Below are 20,986 nucleotides of genomic sequence, written 5' to 3'. Positions count from 1 at the left end.
GCTGGCTGGCTGGGCTCATTCAGATAAGTTGCGAAGTCAGCTGCTCGTTGGCCCAACAAGCACCGCTTTGAGGGCTTTAGGCCCAATATTCGTTTTATAGGCTTTAGCCCAATATAATCATTCGTTCTTATAGGCTTTTAGGCTTAAATTGCAGTACTATGGGCCGTGGCACTTCCTTGTTACGCTCAGTGCTGACTGATGAGTATTTGTACTTGAGTCTTAACCATTCCCGTCTCTCTTTCCAGTGGATAAATCCAACTGCAAGTTGAAAAAGACCAAGATGGCAACGTCACGGCGAATGGCATTGGTGTTTAATCCAATCTCCATTTAATTTTAACGTGTTAGCCCTATCTGAGGATTTGACGAGCTGCAGACTTGTAGTGTTATCCAGAGAGTCCTTTTTCTGACCCATGCTGAAAGTATAGGACGTTGATTGCCACAGCACGCTCGTGAGAGCCCCCGTCACGTCCCGATCCCGACCGCCCATCGCGACATTCCCGCGTGACGCACACGGCGGAGCACGCGATCCGTATCGTGCTCGCGACCATCATCAGTGTGGAGCCTTCGTACGCCACGCACGCCTCGTTACGTTGCGGGACTGCCTCGTGCCCCCTCATCCTGTCAATCGGACAGGTAGACATCCAGTCCAGTCCCGAGATCGCAGCAGGTGGGTTTCGCGGCTCACCCGCCACCGGGGCCAGCACAGCATCGTCCCTGAACCACATTGCTAAGTGCAACCGCGCCGTCGCTGTCGCCGCCCGCCAACCACACCACCGCACCGCGCGCGTCTGGCGCCGGTGTTCTCGCCGCCGCAGACGGCACGATCCCGTGGAATTTCCGTAGATCCCAGCGGGGAACCGTAGTGGCGCACAGCTCGGTCGTCACCACCAATTCCCCCCTGCCATCTGCGCTCGCTCGGATTAGTCGTCCGTGCCCGCAAGCTCGCCTAGTCGTAAGCGCGCATCTCTTTCCAGTCACGGCGAGAGCTTGGCCAGTGAGATCGACGAGACGTCGGGGTCGAGATCTTCGAGTCCGATCCGGCACATGGCATTGGCGTCGGCCCAAGACATTTCGTTGAGACTACTGACAGAGTGACAGGTTCAGGGCGCGCGCCTTCCTTTCGGCGCCATCAGGTTCAGGGAGCCTCGACCCAGCCCCGTACATCGTGCGGCGCAATCGGCGCGACGGCGCCGGGCCGCCCAAAACCGTCGTCATTGGCCCACTAAGCTGCCTTTTCGTTTTCCCAGTCTGGCCCATTAGCAAACAGCCACGCGAATCAGGAAATCATGAAGACAGAGAGAGTCTGATGCCTCACCTTCCATCGATCGACATCTACGGCAGCGACGCCGACGCGGACGAAGTAGCGCTGCCGCTGCAAGTTGCCGTCTAGGCAGGCGTCCAGGGGCTGCACCGCCTGCATCATTCTACAAACCCGGTTACCGGTGAGTTCATGTCCACCAAGCATCTAGATGATCTGCTATCGCTGCAATCTGTACTTCTGTAGCCATGTCCTCTCATAGTCTCATCTAGACGAATGCCACTTTTTAAGAGAAGTTAAAGATATCGATGGGGAAGATTCGTCTTCTACTCAGTTTGCATTAATGCTTATGTCAATTACATTATTGTGTATTAATACATTTTTATTATTTGTATTTTGCAAATATAGGGCCACCCTTCTGTGTTTCGCGACGGAGCCTCGTAAACTTAGCTACAGGCCTGCTTCTACCTCGATCGATCGGCAGTCGGCACCGCACTAATTTTCTTCTTTCCCATCGTGCACGCCGGATGCCACTACTGGAACGACCCGACTGGACCCATGGATTCACACACGTGCGCGCGAGGGCAAGTACTCATCATCGGAGCAATGCATGTCAGTTGTCAAGTGATGGAGAAGAAGCTTCCAGTAGTGGCACACCTCTTCAGAGTCTCAGGCCACCAGCCGGTGTGCGTTGCTCTCGGCTGGTCCCCCGGCGCAGAAAGCTACCTGTGCTTGCCGAGGTGAAACGCGACGATGCAGCAGCCATTGTCTCGATGCAACGGTAAAAGTGTAAGACAACGAGCGCCGCAGGAGTGGCATTGCATTGGTACATGCATGCACCCAATGCAAGAAAAGAAAAACCCCGGTGCAAGTGCAAGATCTTACGACCCAGTGCCTAGGTCACCACCACTGCGTCAAGGAAAACTGAAGTTGTTTAGTTTTGACTTGGAAGGCCGTAGTTGTTTAAGTCGCCATCACCATCAGAGAGCCAAAGTCAAAACGTTGTTAATGGGGCCAAACAAGAGTTCTGAAACGCTTTCCATCTTGAAATGCAGAGTTCGGTGCGAGTGCGGAGTGCCGCCCAGGTCACGCCGCACTGATGTACTGTACATGGCGGTTGACATCGCCAAATCGAGCTTTCAGAAACATACTACATGAATCGGCATGAACCTGAGCATTGAACTGGGCAAAATATTTATCCGGCCAGTCGCCGCAGTCAGACGGTTTAAATGGACTCGAGCTTCGGAACTGTTGGTGTGAGTGCCGGTAGTATAGTGCATGGCCGGCTTCATGGGTTAAGAAAAAAGACTTGCACGCAGTAGTGGTGAACGGCCAACTTCCACACGTGGCGTGTCAAATGTGAAAACTCTTGAAACGCCGCAGCAAACATACGAGAGCAAGATAAACCAGGATGCATGTACAAACATACGAGAGCAAGATGAATCAGTATGAGATTTCTCTGGATCCCGATGAAAGCTCATTGCATTCGTCTGATCTCGCGCGCATCTGTCAGCCATCAGACAGCAGGGATCGGAGTATCGGACAGTGCGCGAAATGAACTTCAGCATTAGCCGTTAGCAATGTGTTTGTTGTCAAAGAGTATTGGTATGCTTGATTTGTAGTCAGGGGTGTTTGGTTACTTTGCTTATTTTTAGCACGTGTCACATCGAGTGTTTAGATACTAATTAGGAGTATTAAATGTAGACTATTTACAAAACTCATTACATAAATAGAGGCTAAACGGCGAGACGAATCTATTAAGCCTAATTAATCCATCATTAGCAAATGTTTACTTCTTATTTGTTTTGCACTAGACCCAGAAAATCGAAATTTTTTTATTCAAAAAAAAAAGAAATTAATTTTATTACGACATGAGGAACCACACCAATCCATCCCGAATTTGGTGGTTAACAACATAGCCAAGAAACGAGACACGTTGTTTGCAAAACATGCATTTTTCGAGGTTAGCAAATAAATGGGCCGCACGCAACGCATCAAAAACAGCACGCAAATGTTCTAAATGCTCTTCCATAGACTTGCTGTAAATGAGGATATCATCAAAATAGACAACTACAAACAATCCTATGAAGGGCCTCAGAACTTCATTCATCAAAAGCATAAATGTGCTGGGAGCATTTGTCAAACCAAACAGCATAACCAACCATTCATATAACCCAAATTTCAATTTAAAAGCCGTTTTCCATTCATCACCTAATTTCATGCGAATCTGATGGTAGCCACTACGCAAATCAATCTTAGTGAAAATAATAGCACCACTAAGCTCATCTAGCATCAAGGCGTGAGACTGTAGCAACACATTGTCAAATCATGAACTAATTAGGTTTAATAGATTCGTCTCGCCGTTTAGCCTCCACTTATGTAATGGGTTTTGTAAATAGTCTATGTTTACTACTCCTAATTAGTATCTAAATATTCGATACGACGGGTGCTGACGGGTGCTAAAAATAAGCAACCGGAACCAAACCAGGCCAAACAGATTTTAGGTGTGACATAACTGCAGCTGAGTACTTGGTTCTTGTCAAAACTGTGGCTTGGCACACCCTTTTATATCCCACCTGTCACACTCATCCACCTACAAAATCTTGCATTATGCGTGATGAATAAATTGATCGTTGCATTTCCATCATGATTTGGTAAAAAGAAATATGGGAGCATGTGGACGTCAACCAAACATACCTTATGACATCATTAGCACGAGTGCCGTTGACAGTTCATCTCATCATGTTTCTCCTTTTTTTTCTTGAGGGAAAAAAATAAGAGGACGAGAAACACCTCAGATTCCAAATTAAAAAAGCTAAGTCGTTAATGGCATCGATAATGATGCAAGCAGCGGATGTTGCTGAAATTAATTACCTTTTTTGCGAGACAGTGAAATTAATTATCTAGCTAAGATCAGTCTCGGTGGATAGTTTCATTGCACAATTACTAAAACTGAGAACTTAATAGCTGTGCAAGTTGAGTTTCATGAGGATGAAATTCCTCTCTTTTGATGAAAATCCCCTCATAATGACATTACTAAGTCAACAATTTTGCTGATGTGGAAATAAATTTAATACTAATGAAATTGTTGGTGGTTACAAAATGGCCAAACAGTAGAGGGTGGCTCTAGAATAAGGCACTTGTCCAAAGAGCTTCTAGGCGACTGAGTGGCTAGGATGTTGTCTTCCACTTACCTCGTGGCTCCTCTTATTTATAGCCTTAGCGGATGAGACCTTTTCGGTTTAAAGACCCTTATGCCCTCGGTACGGCGCCCCTGGAGGGGGACCCACTGGGAGAGGGCAGCAGGGATAACAAGGTAAAGGACCTCTCCTGGGTACCGAGGTCCTCCGTAGCTAGGGCTAATGTGGCGGCCCCTTTCCGTATAGGGGACCTAGGGCTGACACCGTGATTGCCTTTTGTATTTGGATGACACCTAAAGGCAAAGACTGCCTATCCTAGGGCCCGGCCCGGAGACTGGACCGGGGCTCCCCCCTCCCCCCGGTCCCTCCTGGAGGGACGATGCCTCCACCAGAGTCGAGGGTCTTCCGGGAGAGCCCGAACGACTTGGACGGGGGCCTTCACCTTCCCTACTATCCCGCAGGCCGTCCCACTCTCATTGCATCCTACCGAGAACCTCAGGGTTCATCAGCTGGCCCCTGTGTGCTGCCTTCGGGGAACCCCCTTTTGCTTCCCTCCTCCAGGGCCTCCCGCCTTCCTCGCCTAAGTGGCCCGGGAAGGCGGGGGAAGGATGGGGCGACTTCCTGCAGGGAGAGGTACCTCCGAAAGCATGGGATTGCTCCGATGGGAAACGATCCCTCCGGCCCGTGATCTTAGTCCAATTCCCCAACAGCAGCCCTTTCTCGGGGATCATCGCTCGGGACCTCGGATGACGATCTTCGAGACTCCCTTCGGTTGATCGAGGGAACAACCGATGCCAGAAGTGGGGCAAGAGAGTGGTCCGGAGGGAGGAAAAATAGCGCTTCCAACACTCCCCCTGACCCACGGCAGGTCTGGGTGGCGCGCCCTCGTTTCCCAATGCACCACATGGCATGGGCGCAGGGGTCGAGGCGTGCGAGGTCTGAGTACAGCTTGCCAGGCGCGGCACGCGAGGGGCCAGGTGCCCATTGGGAGGGCCACGCATGTTATTGGGACATGCATCGTCCTCCTGTTGGCCTGTGCAGTTAGGTCGCCTCGGTCCTAACCGACGCTGGCACCCTTAGCATTTCCCCTAGGCCCCTCAAGGATTATAAATACTAGCCCTCCCCTCCTTCTTTAGGGTTTGCCCTTGGTGCTATCCTCCTCTCCCCGCCTTGCATCTCGCCGCCCACAACGCACTTTTCCTCTGCTTCCAGCCTTCCCTTGCTTTCATGCCACTGTCTCACTTTTAGATCTCCTCCTCTAGGCATTCCTCATGGCCTCGAAGTGAGCGGTATCTTTGGAGGGGAACCCCCCGAGGGCAAAGAAGTCCTGGACGGAGCACCCCTCCACCAGACGAGTCTGGTGGATGACACCTTCTTGGATGATCTTCGTGAGTGGGGCTTGGTCTCCGACCGCTCCTCGGTCCACCCTCTGGAAGGGGAGGCGGTCCCCAACTCGAAACCCAACGAGGTGGTAGTCTTCGCCGAGCAGTATGAGTATGGGATCTGCTTCCCCTGCTCCGACTTCCTTTCCTCCATCCTGGCGTACTACGGGCTTGAGATCCAGCACATCGCCCCGAACTCGATCGTGTGCCTTAACACCTTCGAGTGGGCCTTCTAGGGTGAGAGGATGAGCCCGTCAGCCCGTACCTTCGTCCACCTCCACACCGCCTCCATCCTCAAGAAGTTTCACTTCTTCGAGGGGGTCAAGACAGAGGTCTATTATGGGCAGGTCTTCATCTACCCCCAGGACCACGCTGTTGACCTAGCCAAAGTGTACAAGGACCAGAGGGAGACCGCTTAGTTATCCAAGTGGTTCTACCAAACTGTCCCGACGAACTCCCGCATGGAGTCCACCTGCGATGAGCCCAAGCACACCTCGTAGCCCTCCATCCCGGCGAACGACTCTCTCTAGGTGAGGGTGTCCTTGGTGGGGACCATCGCAGCTTCTCCATGCGAGACATAGTGGAGGAGTTCCTGGCAGCTAGGGTGTCACCCCTCTCGAAAGGGAGGGAGTTCCCGGTGGAGGGCGACGGTCACCACATCATATACAAGGACAAGGAGGGAAGAACCTTCTTCCGGAAGAAGCTTAAGTGGAACCTCCCCGGTGAGTCTGGTTCATTTGAGCTCTGGGACTTGCTGCAACTTTCCGCTAATCCCCCCATCTTGATCCCGCAGATCTGACTCTGGCAGAGATCAAGGCCAAGGCGGACGACCTGTTGGGGCCCTATGGAGGGCCTGGCAATGGAGAACAAGGCTCGGGAGACGGCTGAGAGCCAGGCTACTGCTGCCTCCTCTCAACTTCTTCAGGGGTCTTCGGCCGTGTGGAACACCATGGGGGACATGAGAGTCGCCCTTCTTCTGCTGGGTGTCGACGTGGACCCCCCACGCATCCTCTGGAAAACCTCTTGGAGAGCGTGGACTGGCTCCGTCAGGGGATCGGGGCCATTGCTCCGGGCGCTGAAGGTTTTGCCAACATTTGCACCCAGACTTTCTGGAGGGGAGCCTTCTTGTCGCTCCACATGGCTGGATGCGACCATCTTGAGGCTGCCAAGGAGACGATTCCGGAGCTTCCAAGCAATGCCTCAACCTTCCTGGAGCGGATCCAGGCCGTGAAGTCCACCTCACGGGTCTTCAAAGATTACTGGCTGGACCACAGCCTTGAGCTGGCCCGTACCCTGGCGCCCACTGAGGATCGCACTGTCTCGATGGCCAACATGGGGAAAGCCCCAGTAGAGCCGAGGGCGCAATAGGGAATGAGAGCCATCGGAGCGATCCTCAGGTTTGAACTCTTCCCTGGCCTACCCTTCAGGGCTTAGGTGGTCCGGGCTCGTATTTTGGTAGTTTCCCTTATTTTGCTAGTTTCTTTTGCTCCGCAAGCCCTTTCGCTTGTAGAGAACACTTTTGGGATGTAATGGAATTCTTTTGATTAATGGCAAAGGTGTTTTGGGTCTGTTCAGGATCCCATTATCATTTACTAGGGGTCCCTCCCTTTTTCCCTTTTCAGCGTATGAGACGAGGCCGAAAGGCTCGCGCTATGAGAGGCTCCCCCCTCCCCCCTCCCCCCGTGACGCACCCGTTCCAAACGGGGATTTCCTATCCACTCTGGGTTCATACCACGCCTCTTCCAGAAGTCATTTCGGAGGCCCTTCTTTTTAGTGGGATCTTGGTCCAAGGCTTCTTCCTTCGGGATTGGTTGGACTGGTTGGAGAGACAAGGCCCTGCTCTTAGCTACTAGAGGCATTCCGAGGAGGATTTTTTTGACTTCATCGAGAAGTGCGGCTGCCTGTCTAATTGACTGAAGCCCGATTGGCTTCCCTAGCTGCCCTTGCCCCCCCCCCCTTCTGGGGGCTTACATTCAGCTTCTCCTGTGACTTCTTCATCAGCAGGGGGCAATACCTGGACATCCCTGCTCTCGGGGGAGTTGAGAGTGCGTCTTTGCCCCCCTTCCGATTCGGAGGTGTAACAATTTTTCCTGAGATTAAATAAAAAGCCCTATTTGTGTTTCTCTCTCTCTCTCTCTCTCTCTCTCTCTCTCTCTCCTTTTGTTTCTCCACCCATAAATCCTCCTTGGTCATTTTTGGGACTATGTTGCGCCGTGGCGGGAAGCCAAGTGCTGGGCGCAGTCCCCGTTCCCCCTCCCTTAGAACTGGTAAGGAGCCTAGAGGATTCCCTATTTTACGACGACTGCTGACCATGTATTTTCCCAGGAGCACGCGTGATCCTGCTGCCTCTAAGAGCCTTCGCCCTGGATGCCTCTCAGCCGTGGAGAAGGGGGAAAAGCAGCCTCTAATTCATCTGCCCCATCGTTGTTGTCTGGGGGCTGGTCAGAGCAGGATGCTTGGGAGGTGAACCTGCAAGTAGAAATGGACGCCGCCCTTGCTAGGCATTTGGCGGAGGAGGAGGTTTAGGGGAGCGGACCTCCTTCCAACGTCGTCGATGCGGTGGCATCCCAGCGAGCTGCCTAGGAGGCTTTCTCGGTGGACATCGGACCACGCGTCGCTACCGCGGAGTCCTCGTCACGACTGGCGTGTCGCCTTTCATGTCGGCGGGCTTCCAGAGGACGATTTGCACCCCGGTCCGGTGCGCACGTAGTCGCGCCCACCATAGTTATCTTAGACTACCTTAATCATGGTGACCTAGGCTAGGTGATTGTTCCGTGTGACGCGGTGCCAAAGCTGTTACTCTCGCTTGATGTTGTTTATATTGAACGGTCCAGGAATGGTGCCCGTACATTTTTGTGGCCTGTTTCCATTTGCCATGTCGACGGTTCCCGGCAAGGCTGAAAGGATCTTATGATACCTAGAGTGGGGTGAATAGGCTCACTTTAAAATTTTCTAAAAAACTTCGCAGCGATATTAGATACGTCAGAACTTCTGACACTATGCCGGAACTTCCAAAGGATCGGAACTTCCGGTACAGGGGCGGAACTTCCGATGGCAGAAAATGAGCTGAATGAAATTCAAAATAAAACTTGAAACTGCCAAATCTATTTGAATCAAAAGGTTATAAGTGATGTATAGAGACTACTGTAGGTGATAGATATGAGAGAAACTTCACAAATATATAGATCGGCTCAAAACAAGCTTCTAAGACAATATGAACTAGAGGAACACAACAAGCAACATGAGACAAATGATTTGTTTATGAAGTTCACTTTGACAAAGGAAGCTACACCTCCACTTAGGAGCTCCCAAAGAGCCGGGTCCTCACTAACCCTTTACCTCTCCAAAGGAGGATTGAGTTACTTACTATGAATCCTCACAAAGAGGATGGGTAATACAAACTTCCCGTGCTCACCACACAAAGAGGGTTTTCAAATGGGTGACGTCTAACCATCTAGAAGCAAGCTTCAAGAGTAACAAACATGAATCGAAGGCCAAAGATGCTTCAAGTGCTCTTGAGATGAACTTGTTAAACCTCACACTCAAATCCCCAAGTCTCACACCTCCAATCCTTCTCTCACCCAAGCCTAACTCAAACTCTTAAGGATTTAGCTCAAAGAGAGAGTGGCAAGGAGTATTGAATGCTCAAGGGGGTGTTTGCCTCAGGTTAGGTGAGCAGCAATGAAGGAGGGGGCTAAGGGGGTATAAATACCTGAGCCCTAAAGACTAGCCGTTACAGTACTGTTATGTGCTTGTCGGAACTTCCGACACAGGGTCAAAACTTCCAACACAGTTAAATTAAAATGGCTGAGAACCCCTCATTGGAAGTTGTTAGAAACTTTCGGTGCTCATTATCGAAATTTCTGACATAGGGTTGGAACTTTCAATACTATTAAATTAAATCCACTGAGCACCCCCGGTCGGAAGTTTTTGAAAACTTCGGACCGATATCAGAACTTTGAACCCCATGTCAGAACTTCCGATACTCACATAAGCTGTGAGAAAATAATCGTGCAGGTGCGTGAGTGGTGTCTCTCATGGGTGGTTAGCATCTCAAACGAGCTCTTTGACATCTTCAAGCTATCCATCCACATCCCCTTTGTAGTATGGTGTTCCTATACTCAATTTCAAAATAGAAATTATAAAAAGATCTTATTTTAAGCTCCAATACAGTTCTTCAATAAAATTGGGGTTCTTTTCTTACACCTTTGCACTTCTTAGAATTTAAACCTGTCAATCGCTCGATAAAATTATTAGTCCCTTAATCATGCATGTTATCAACACCAAAACCCACTTAGGGGGCCAAATGCACTTTCAATGGCAACGCCTCTAGCTAAACAGGAATTTCATTATCCCGAAAGGCATCGCTTTTGGTTGCAATGAACGTTTGGTAGCATAGGGGTGGGCAAAAAACACCACTAGGGGACTATGGCCCCGGAGTGGCCCATGGACCATGTCGGAAGGCGTCGCTTCCGGAAAGGAGCGGGCGCGCGATGCTACAATGGCGCTCAAGGGCCTCAGCCCTTAGTCGCTCAATGCGACTCGTTGGAAAGCATCGCTTATAGAAAGAAGCAGGCACGCGGTGCTACGCCAATGCTCGAGGGCCTCAACCCTTAGTTGCCCAATGCGACTCATCGAAAAGCATCACTTCCAGAAAGGAGCGGGTGGACGGTGCTACGTCGGCGCTCGAGGGCCTCAGCCCTTAGCTGCCCAGTGCGACTCGTCGAAAAGCATCGCTTCTGGAAGGGAGCGGGCGTGCGGTGCTACACCGGCGCTTAAGGGCCTATGCCCTTAGCCACCCAGTACGACTCGTCGGAAAGCATTGCTTCCGGAAAGGAGCGGGCATGTGGTGCTACGCCGGCGCTCGAGGGCCTATGCCCTTAGCCACCCAGTGCGACTTGTCAGAAAGCATCGCTTCCGGAAAGGAGTAAGCATGCGGTGCTACGCCAGCGCTCCAGGGCCTCAGCCCTTAGCCGCCCAGTGCGACTCATCGGAAAGCATCGCTTCCAAAAGGAAGCGGGCGTGCGGTGCTATGCCGGCGCTCGAGGAACTCAGCCCTTAGCCACCCAATGCGACTCATCGGAAAGCATCACTTCCGGAAAGGAGCGGGCATTCGATGCTACACCGTCGCTCGAGGGCCTCAGCCCCTAGCCACCCAGTGCGACTCGTCGGAAAGCATCACTTCCGAAAAGGAGCGGGTGTATGGTGCTACGCTGGCGCTTGAGGGCCTCAACCCTTAGTCATCCAATGTGACTCGTCGGAAAGCATTGCTTCCAGAAGGGAGCAGGTGTGCGGTGCTACACCCGCATGGATGGGATGCTGTCGAGTCGAAACCACTTAAATTGGTGCCATGATCGGGAAGGTAACCATTACAACACGCCGGTGCCCTACTGGGACCTCCCGGTGGTGGCCAAAAGATGCCCCTGATAGCTTGACGGCGGAAGACTCATCGTGCTATACGTGCGGCTGGCTTGCGCACGGAGAATACGAAAAAAAGAAACAACTAAAAGTAGACCAAGGCTAAAAAGAGAAGACAAAAAAGAACTTGCGGTCGCGTTGGTCCTCCGACCGGTGATGGGCCGTATGCTAACCCAGCCTGTCTTACCTGGGCTTAGGGGTAGTACCGGATGAGGAGGTCCACATTCCATGAGTGGGGGTCTTCCTCCCCGTTCGAGGAAGTTAGGCGGTAACTCCCTGGGCGGTTGCTTGTGGTGACGATGAATATTCCTTCCCATTTGCTTTCCAACTTGCCCAGGGTATCGAAATTTCTACGACGACGTAGGACCAAGTTTCCTTCGGTGAACGCACGGCTTCACGTCCTCCTGTTGCACCAGGCCCTCATCTCCGCCTGGTACTTCTCGAGGTTGGCCACGGCCTAGATGCCTGTTTCCTCCAGTAGTTCCTTTGCGACCACCTCCTTTGCCTCTTCCGCTTGGTGCATGACTAGGAGGGAGCCGCGTGATGCCTCTTCGGGGTCATGGCTTCTTCCTCGAACAGAAGCCAGAAGGGTGTGAAACCGATAGGGCATGAGGCGGAGGTGCGAGGAGCCCACAAGATGTTTGGGAGTTCGTCAGCCCACACGTCTTTTGGTTCACCGAAGATGCACTTGCTCATCACCGTGAAGATGCTACCATTGGCACGCTCGCAAGCCCTGTTGGACTATTGGTGATACACTAAGGTGAAGCAGACCTTAATGCCCAGATCTGAACAGTAGCTCCGGAATCGTTTAGAATCGAACTGCTTTCCGTTGTCCACCGTGACCTCCCATGGCACCCCGAAGTGGCAGACGATGTTCTTCCAGCACCGCCTAATGATTTCTTGAGCATCCCAAAGCCTAATGGGCCAATAGAATCCTTGCCGGAAGACCTTTTCGATAAGAGCACTGGACGCCAAGTGCGCCTCGAAAGGGCCAGCATGCATTTCTTCCAGCATCTGTCACCCCTCCTCCCTGGGGATGCATCGCAGGAGGGGGCGCACACACCAGCCTTGTAGAGGGTTCCGTCCACAAGCTGGTAGTTGCGGCACCGTTGTTGTAGATGACACATCTCCGCATGGTCATATGGGGTGAACCGCTCTTTAAGGAATGCGATGATGGGGGAGCACCAATCTTTGCTAAATATGCCTGCCACCTCACGTGAGGTCCTGCTGGCATCGAAAGCGGTGGCAGGGACAGTGACAACGTGAAAAAAGACTGAGGATGGGAGTGGGTTCCCTTGGGCGGCTGCCTTGGCCAATGCATTGGCGTGCTCATTCTGTGTCCTAGGGATGTGCGTAACTGTGAAACCTTGGAACTTGCATTCCAGGTTACGGACCACCTAGAGGTACTCCGCCAGCTCGGGCTCCCAGGCCTGGTATTCCTTTTCTACTTGGAGGGCGATGATTTGAGAGTCGCTCTTGATGAGGAGGCGTTGCGCTCCCAGGGCCACCGACTTCTGTAATTCGAGGACGAGTTCCTCATACTCCGTTGTGCTGTTGCTGCATGGGAAATCAAGACGGAGGGCATACCGAATCTCCTACCCCGATGGGGCGGACAAGATTGCCGCAGCCCCTGCGCCGGAGGCGCCCCACGCACCATCGACATACGCTGCCCAAATTGGCTCCGCCGTTGGGAGGCCGCCAGTAGACGTCATTGGCGTCCAATTGGCGATGAAATCTACGAGAGCTTGTGACTTGATGGCACTCCGGGAGATGAAGGAAAGTGCGAAAGTAGTGATTTCTACTGCCCACTTGCTAATGCGCCCGATGGCCTCCCGATTTTCGAAGATGTCGCAAAGCAGGTAGGATGTTGGGACAGTGATCGGGTGAGCGGTGAAGTAGTGCTTCAGCTTGAGGGAGGCTATGATGATGGCATACGCCATCTTCTCCAGATCGGTGTACCGTTGTTTGGCCCCCGCTAGCTCTTCAGAGACATAGTACACCAGGGATTGTTCTTCCCTCCCGTCCCGGGAGAGCTCTTCCACCAGGACTGCGCTCGCTGCTCCCTCCGCTGCTGCGATGTAGAGTAGGAGCGGGGCGCTGGGGGTAGAGCTTGTTAGCACTTCTGGATGCTCCAGGTACTGCTTGAGCTCACGGAAGGCCTGTTGTTGCTCCTCTATCCATTGGAATGGATCGGAACCCTGGACACCCTTAAGAAGGGCAGACTCCGTTCTGTCGATCTGGCGATGAAGCGGCTCAGCGCCACAAGTCGCCCCATCAAGCGCCACACCTCGTGCACATTGTTTGGGGGCTCCATCTCCTGGATGGCGTGGATCTTGTCGGGGTTGGCTTTGATTCCCCGCTGGGAGACAAAGGTAGCCCAGCAGCTTTCTGGAGCGTACCCTGAACGTGCACTTTTTGGGGTTGAGATGCAGTCCGATCCTTTGCAGATTTGCAAAAGTTTCCCGCAGGTTGGAGAGTTGCTCGTGCTCGTCCCTGCTTGTGACAAAAAAACCATCAACGTAAGCCTCCAAGTGCCTTCCAACCTGGGCATCAAAAACTAGCTGGAGCAGCCGTGCAAACGTCGCCCCAGCGCTCCTGACGCTCAAGGGCATCCGCACAAAGTAGTACGTTCCGAATGGGGTGATGAAGGTAGTCCGGTTCTTGTCATCTTCCACTATACATACTTGATGATACCCGGAGTATGCGTCCAGGAAGCTGAGGCGCTCACTCCCGAAAGTGGAGTCCACAATTTGATCAATGCAGGAGAGAGAGAGAGAAATCATCCTTCGAGCAAGCCTAGTTGAGATCAGTGAAATCTACACACATTCGCCACTTGCCGTTGTTCTTCTTCACTAGGACCTGGTTGGCGAGCCATTCTATGTGAATGACTTCTCGAATCACATTTGCGTCGAGCGGCTTGCGCACTTTCGCGCGAGCTGCCTCCTTCCTTTCTGTCGACATCTTCCGCACCTTCTGCTTGCGGGGCTTCTTCTTGGGGTCAGCGTTCAAGTGGTGTTGGATCATGTATCGGTCGATCCCTTGGAGATCAGAGGGGTACCAAGTGAAGATGTCCTCATTTTCCCGGAGGAAGTCGATTATGGCCACCTCCATTTCCTCCGGGAGGTCGGCCGCCAGCTGCACCGTCATTTTGAGCTGCTCCGGCTAGAGCACCACGGTCTTGATTTCCCCCTCAGGGCGGGCCCTCAGGACATAGAGGGTGGACAAGGGCCCCCCCACTTTCTTCCAGTTGTGCAGGAGCCAACTCATTAACTTCCTGCTGCACTGGGGCATGCCCGATTTCGATGAGTCCGGCCAGCTTCTGATCTCCAAGCACCTTAATGATTCCTTTCGGCCCTAGCATTTTCAAGCATAGGAAGCCGTGATGAGGGACGGTGTAGAACGCGTTAAGGAGGCATCTCCCGAATATGGCGTTGTACTGGTAGGGTACATCCACCATGTCACTGACAATGTCCTCCATGTGGGCATGTTCTCCAAGGCCGAAAGACATCGGTAGTTGGATTTGGCCTAGGGCCTCGACTGCTTGCCCTCAGAAACCGTGCAAAGGGATTCTAGCCCGAGTGAACTGGGTGCAGGAGAGCCCCATTTGATCAAAGGCTGAGGTGAAGAGGAGGTCCGCCAAGCTCCCCCCGTCAATGAGAATGTGTTGGACTTCCATCCTGATGACGTTGGCCGAGATGACGAAGGCATCGGCGTGGGGGTAGAAGGGTACGTTACAATTCTCTGCTTTGAAGCTGATTGGGATGGTGGCATAGTAGGGGAGCAGGACCTGCGGGCGTGAGGTCACGTGTTGGACATCCCGCACGTACTCACGCTGGTGGCGCTTGGACTCCAGGGGCTGTATGGATCCCTCGGAGATAGGGAGGACCGCGAGATGAGTCCCTACCATGTGCTGCACGTCTCGAGCAGGCACCTCTTGCCTCGGGGATGGCAGAGGGGCTTGCGGCTACCCAGGGGCGGTGGCGGTGGCGGTGGCGGCGGCATTCCGTACGCCACTGCGAGCGACCACTGATGGGCGAGGTGCGGCATCAGAGCTGGAGGTGCGCTGATCCAACCCATGGGCGGGGGTGCAGCAGTGTGCATGACGTCCCTCCTTGTGGCAGAGGCCTTTCGGGCAGAGGCGGCTGCTTCAGCCTTGCAAGCAACAATGGAGGGGCACTCTCGTGTGGTATGCCCTCCCCTTTGCTCGTGGATGTTGCAGTATGGCTTTGACATATCCCCGTAACGAGTCTTGCTTGATTCAGCTCAAGGCTTAGTGTTCCGAGATCTGCAGGAGGGCTTTCGGGCGTCGGAGGTCTTTTCCCTCTTCCGGTCCCCTCGAGATTCCTCCCTCTCTCGGGAGGTCTCCACCATTTGGACCTCCCAGTAGGAGCGACGGGCGTGATCCCGCCACTTGCGCTAGTCGTCCTTCTCCCGGGGATGCTCCAGAAGAGAGTCGTGATGCCTTCTCTCCTGCCTCTTAGGCTGGGACTTCGAAGGGATCTTCTGCTGCGCCTCGCGGAGCTCGTCATCCTCCGCACGCGCGTACTCCTCCATCTTGCACTTAAGTTCCAACACGGTCTGAGGAGGACGCCGAGAGAGGCGTGACTGAAGGGAGCCGCTACGCAGCCCCTCCTAGGCAGCGTCGATGATGGTTCTCTCGCTTAGGCCATATTTGGGAGTCGGGGGTCTTCCGGGAGAGCCCCAAACGACTTGGACAGGGGCCTTCACCCTCTCTGCTATCCCGTGGGCCGTCCCACTCTCATCGCATCTTACTGGGAACCTCAGGATTCATCAGCTGGCTCCTATGTGCTGCCTTTGAGGGACCCCAGGGGTTCGCAAAACCCTTTCTCTTCCCTCCTCCATGGCCTCCCGCCTTCCTCGCCTCCGTGGCTCGGGAAGGTAGGGGAAGGACGGGGTGATTTTCCGTAGGGAGAGGTACCTCTGGAAGCACGGGATTGCTCTGATGGGAAACGATTCCTCCACCCCGTGATCTTCGGCTAATTCCCCAACAGAAACTCATGTGAAACTTCTATTAAGATTGGCTTAACCTTGTAGCCTGACAAGGCCTCAAAAATCATTTTACCCTCTGCCATAGACAGACACAAACACAATTGTGCTTGCGCTTGCGATATGGAATGGTGAGGCCATGATTTGAACACGTGAGTCCCTTGCACGCCCGCCATCAACTCCCCTTATTCCAGGGGTGCTGCCGCGGCCAACCGCGTGGGCAACCTCACGTCCTTTTCACGACCGTCTAATCGCGGCCGATCCGGCGACCCCGGGGCCGCCACCGCGGTGCATGGCTTCGTGGTGGGCCCTTCGGGTTCGCAGCTTATCTGCTTCAGGTTCGGGGGAGGCCCTCGGTCTATAGTAAACGCACCCATTTTTCTTGCGATGCGCCCCCGTGCTCCAAAATATTTCTCCACCAAGAAGAGAAAATTCAGAGATCGTGCCGGTATTGAGGAAACACGGCCGCCTGGCATTTTGCGAGGAGCCCCCCCGCCGCGTGCCCGCAGCCCGAGGTGCTCCGTACTGAGGTGCGGGGCTACGTGTCCGCTTCGTGCCCCTGGACGGTGCGCTGGACTAATTCATGGCTTGTTAATGGGGGTTCTTCTCGCGGCCTCCCGGGCCTGGCCACGTCGCCTCGAATTTGCAGCCATCCAGGGCTGCCACCGGAGCGCATCGTTTTGTAGGGAGCCCCTCGGTTCTCGCCTTGTCGATTTCGGGTCCGGGGGAGTTGCTCCACCCCGAGGTGCTAGGCTACGTGCCTTCGTCCTGCTGGTTGGAGGCCTCAAGGATAAGGATGCGCTTGATTGTCCTGTGTTTGTTTGTGTTAGATACATAAAATTTGTTGCAGGCGGCAGTGGTGGCGTGTACGTGTGCATTGGCGCAGCGTTGACGTGTTCTTTGCTGCGTCGACGTGTCCTTTGCTGCGCGCATGTGGCCACCGACGCGTCGGTATGTAGTGCCTTTTTAGTTTTGGGTTCTGTCCATATATATAAACTCTTCGCTTTACTGTAGTGGTGTGTGGAGTCCCAGAGTTTCCCCTATTTTGAATCGCCTGCTGTGATCATGGCGTGGTCTAGGCTGCACGATATTTCACCGACGAGCAAGAACTGGTGCATGCGTGCTCATATCGCTCGCATGTGGGATTATTGCGGTGCTCGGAATGGACAGCCTGCTTTGCATCTTGATTCGGTGCTTGTGGACAAAAAGGTGTGTGCTTCTCAGTCGAGTTGTAGCTGTGTTTGTGTGTGTGTGTTGATCTGGCTTTTGGGTGTGTGCAGGGGGACGTTATGTACGCAGAAGCTGGTGGGCGTGATGTTGATAAGGTTAGGAGTGCCGTCGAGGAAGGTGATGTGTATTCGTTTAGTAAGTTCCTTGTGGTCAATATGAAGCCTTCCTACAAGCCTTTTTGTGCAAAGTATATGATCAAGCTTACCGCGTGGACGAAGATGGATCGTGTCGAACCTGTCATTGAATCATTTCCTCGATTTGTGTTTCACCTATCACCACTTTATGATCTTTCTTCGCGGGTAGAAAGTCAGGCATATTTTACAGGTCGGTGATGTGATATCGATTGTTAGGTTATTTACTATTCTTTTAGATTTTATTTCCCTCTTACAATGATTGTGTGTGCTTTCAGATGTTATAGCAATGATAGTTGGTGTGTCTGATGTTACTCATATACGGGTAGGGAGTAACTCGGTTGATACACCTAGGAGAGTCATCAGTCTCAAGGATTTGAAGTATGTTGCTTGTTCGTTGGACTTAATTATATTGGTTTTTATACGTGGCTATTTATATTTGTATGTGCCATTGGTGATGTGTTTTTATTGTATGTTTGCAGTGGTGTGGAGACGAAGCTTGTTCTACGGGGAAATCATGCAAATGAGTTTGACGCTAAGGCGGTTCATCTGCTTGGTCAGGAACATGCTGTTGGTGGGATATTTGTTGGGACTTTGGTCAAGTTGTACCGAGGTTAGTTTTTGAATTGGCGTTGTCTTCTTTGTATTGGTTGTTTTGGGTGTTTGCTGCGCCAGGTTTGGTACTCATTTCATGCAGGTGAGGAGACTTTGTCTAGTGGGTCCGCTTGTAAATGGTACCTTAATGAAGATATAGCGGAAATAGATGAATTCTATGAAAGGTGTCCCTTGGATATTTTAGATTTTACGCCTAATTCGTCGATGTTGTGTCTATTTTTGTTTGTGTTTGCCAGGCTTAGTAATAATTTCACGAAAATAGATTGGATTATCGATGAGCAAGGCGGTGACCACCATAAGTCTGGTCAATTGCTGTAGAGGAGTGTGTCTGAACTTCGAGCTTTAGATCCTTGGGAGGATGAGCTTCAGATCCTTGGGAGGTCGAGGTAACTTAACATTTCTGTTTCCGTGCAGTTTCAATGTTGACGTATGCCGTAGCATTTTATTACGATGTGTATTTATTTCTCTTGTAGGCTACCACTTTTCTATGTACTGTGACAGTTCTATGTACTGTGACAGTAGTGAGGATTAGCATCGCTGAGCCATATATATTATACATGGGACTCATCGAGTTACATGTCGGCATCACGCCATCATCAAGCTGATCAGGCAGGAAGGACGATCAAGTAACAAAAAGTGAAGAGTGAACTGCATCACGATCCGTCTGTGCTGGGATGCCCTCACAAATATCTATCTTCAATGATTTGCTAATAAAGTAAGGACAATAGTCTACTCCATCCATTTCAAATTATAGGTGGTTTTAGGTTTTTTAAAAATAAATTACTTTTACTATGCACCTAGATATATGTCATATTTAGCAAAATCTATATATATTAAAGTTAAAATGACTTATAATTTAGAATGGAAGGAGTACAAAATAAAGGCTATCAAAGATCCAGGTGTTCTGAATGCAAATTTCAGAGAGATAAATGTACAACCAGGAACCATAGTGGCATGGCAAACGGCATAGCCCTGCTGTCCAATTTATGATCCGGCATGTCGTGTAGGTTTTACCACATAGATGTGGTGTCACTAGTCAGTATTTTGCATCTCCATGTTCTTATAAACAATGACCATGGAGCTTCTACACAGCTCAACTTAAAAAAGGCCGTGAGTTCTAAAAAACCTTAAATGACCATGAAAAGTTAAATTATCATTAGTTAATTTACTGACGAGCGGGTTTTCTATTACAATAGTCTGCTGACTAGTGACTTGTCTATTACTCTATTACAGTAATTTACTGACAGTTGAACTAATTGAGTTGTCTAGCATGCTGCCAATTGTTAGATTTGCTCACTGCAGTCCATAAAAAAACGAGCTGTAAAAAGCTGTATCTTACCTGGTGCCGTGCGGGCCACAGAACATTCACATTCTAAAAAAAGCAGGCAGCAAGATTAAGTTGACCTTTTAGCCAGAGCGAGAGGATGCCAGTGAGCTAGCAACGGCGGTGGTCCAACTATAAAACCCACGGCAACACCACCACCATCCAGCGTCATCTCATCCCCGTTTGGCCATTCAGAATTCCTTTCGCCTCATTCCGAACCCGCGGCTGTGAGCCTGTGACGAAATGGCGCGCCACGCCGGGAAGCCCTTCCTCTTCGCGCTCCTCCTCGTGCTGTCCGGCCTCCTCATCCTCCTCCCGCTCGCCTCCTCCGTCCCCACGCCAAGTGAGTCCCGGCCGCCACCATGCAACTCGATCGGCCATGGCCGGCCTTCTAGCTCCCTCGATCAATTCCTTTCTCGGTTGCTGATTCTGTCTGTGCGTTCGTGGCTTCGTGTGGTTGCAGGAAGCTTACGCTTGGGGAACCCGCAGCAGCACCCGCCGGCTCTGAAGCTTGCTTTTTCTCAGGTACCAGTTGATTCCTCTTCTTTCTCTGGTCTCCTGTATAGCTCGCTGTCTGTTCTTCCTCCTGGATTTTACACAACAACTACTAGCCAGCAACAACAAAAAAAAAAAAAAGGATCTTGCAGGATAACCCACCCTGTAGAGTTGATGGAGCAGTGGTCCTGAATTCCTGATGGCTCTGTGTTGTAAAGCAGGAGATGGCGATGGCGGCGAGGAACCTCGGCCGGCGGGCGGCTAGGATGGCCGTTGAGGTGAACGACTACCAACCGTCCGGCCCCAACAACCGCCATGACCCGCCCAAGGGTCCCGGGAGAGCGTGAACACGGAGCTGGACCCAGCAATAATCCTTCATCTTCACCAAATCACCAGTAGTACAAAGTTTGCTCCTGTGTTCTAAAATGGTAGCAGAAACGGAATCACCTAGTAGTTACAGAAGGGGTGGGTGTGAGTGTGATCAGTGCCTGTCCATATACCGTGTCCGTGTGCGTGCGCGTGTGTCGGGCAGCACATCGATCGGCTGGCTGTTCTTAGGTTTGTTCGTCGGAACTGCAGGTCGATCGGTTTCTCGTGCTGCAGGTGTCGAGAATACAGTGCTGCCAGATAATTCAGCCTCTGTTCCTCCGATCTTGTCATGGATTATTTAGAGCACAAATTTGAGATGAGTGGCATCATCTGGCAGTGGGGTACGATGCATCATTGCTCCCTCCTTCCTTGCAAGTCCTCACCTTTTTTGTTGCGTCACGGCTGCTCCCGCCCGCCGCCGCGGCCGCCGCCGCCGCCGCCGCCGCCGCTCGTGATATACACGTACTTACGCGTGCGCCGCTACAGGGCCACGACGGCGAGATGGAGATGACGCCGAGCTGAGTGTAGCCCGCCGGCCCGCCCTGTGGATTCTCCGTGACCGAGATGACTCGTGAGCAGCCTCCGCCAAGCTAGCTAGAAAAGAGCCTCGGCCACGT

General features: G+C 52.1%; 1 protein-coding gene across 2 annotated transcripts; it reads left to right on the top strand.

Moving 5' to 3' along the window:
• The first annotated feature begins 19,653 nt into the window (after positions 1-19,653).
• LOC117847240 (uncharacterized) lies at positions 19,654-20,686 on the top strand. Of its 2 annotated transcripts, none has more exons than XM_034728410.1 (3): positions 19,654-19,848; positions 19,969-20,030; positions 20,219-20,686. In XM_034728410.1, exons 1-3 carry the CDS (start codon positions 19,749-19,751, stop codon positions 20,345-20,347), a joined length of 291 nt encoding a protein of 96 aa, XP_034584301.1. In that variant the 5' UTR covers positions 19,654-19,748; the 3' UTR covers positions 20,348-20,686. The 2 variants fall into 2 exon arrangements, with proteins under 2 accessions (XP_034584301.1, XP_034584302.1); XM_034728411.2 differs by having other exon boundaries at positions 19,661-19,848; positions 20,222-20,686.
• The last annotated feature ends 300 nt before the right edge of the window (positions 20,687-20,986 follow it).

Source organism: Setaria viridis, chromosome 3, assembly GCF_005286985.2.
Source record: "Setaria viridis chromosome 3, Setaria_viridis_v4.0, whole genome shotgun sequence".
Lineage (NCBI taxonomy): Eukaryota > Viridiplantae > Streptophyta > Magnoliopsida > Poales > Poaceae > Setaria > Setaria viridis.
The sequence above is the reverse complement of the archived record's forward strand: the minus strand, read 5'-3'. Positions and strand labels throughout refer to the sequence as shown.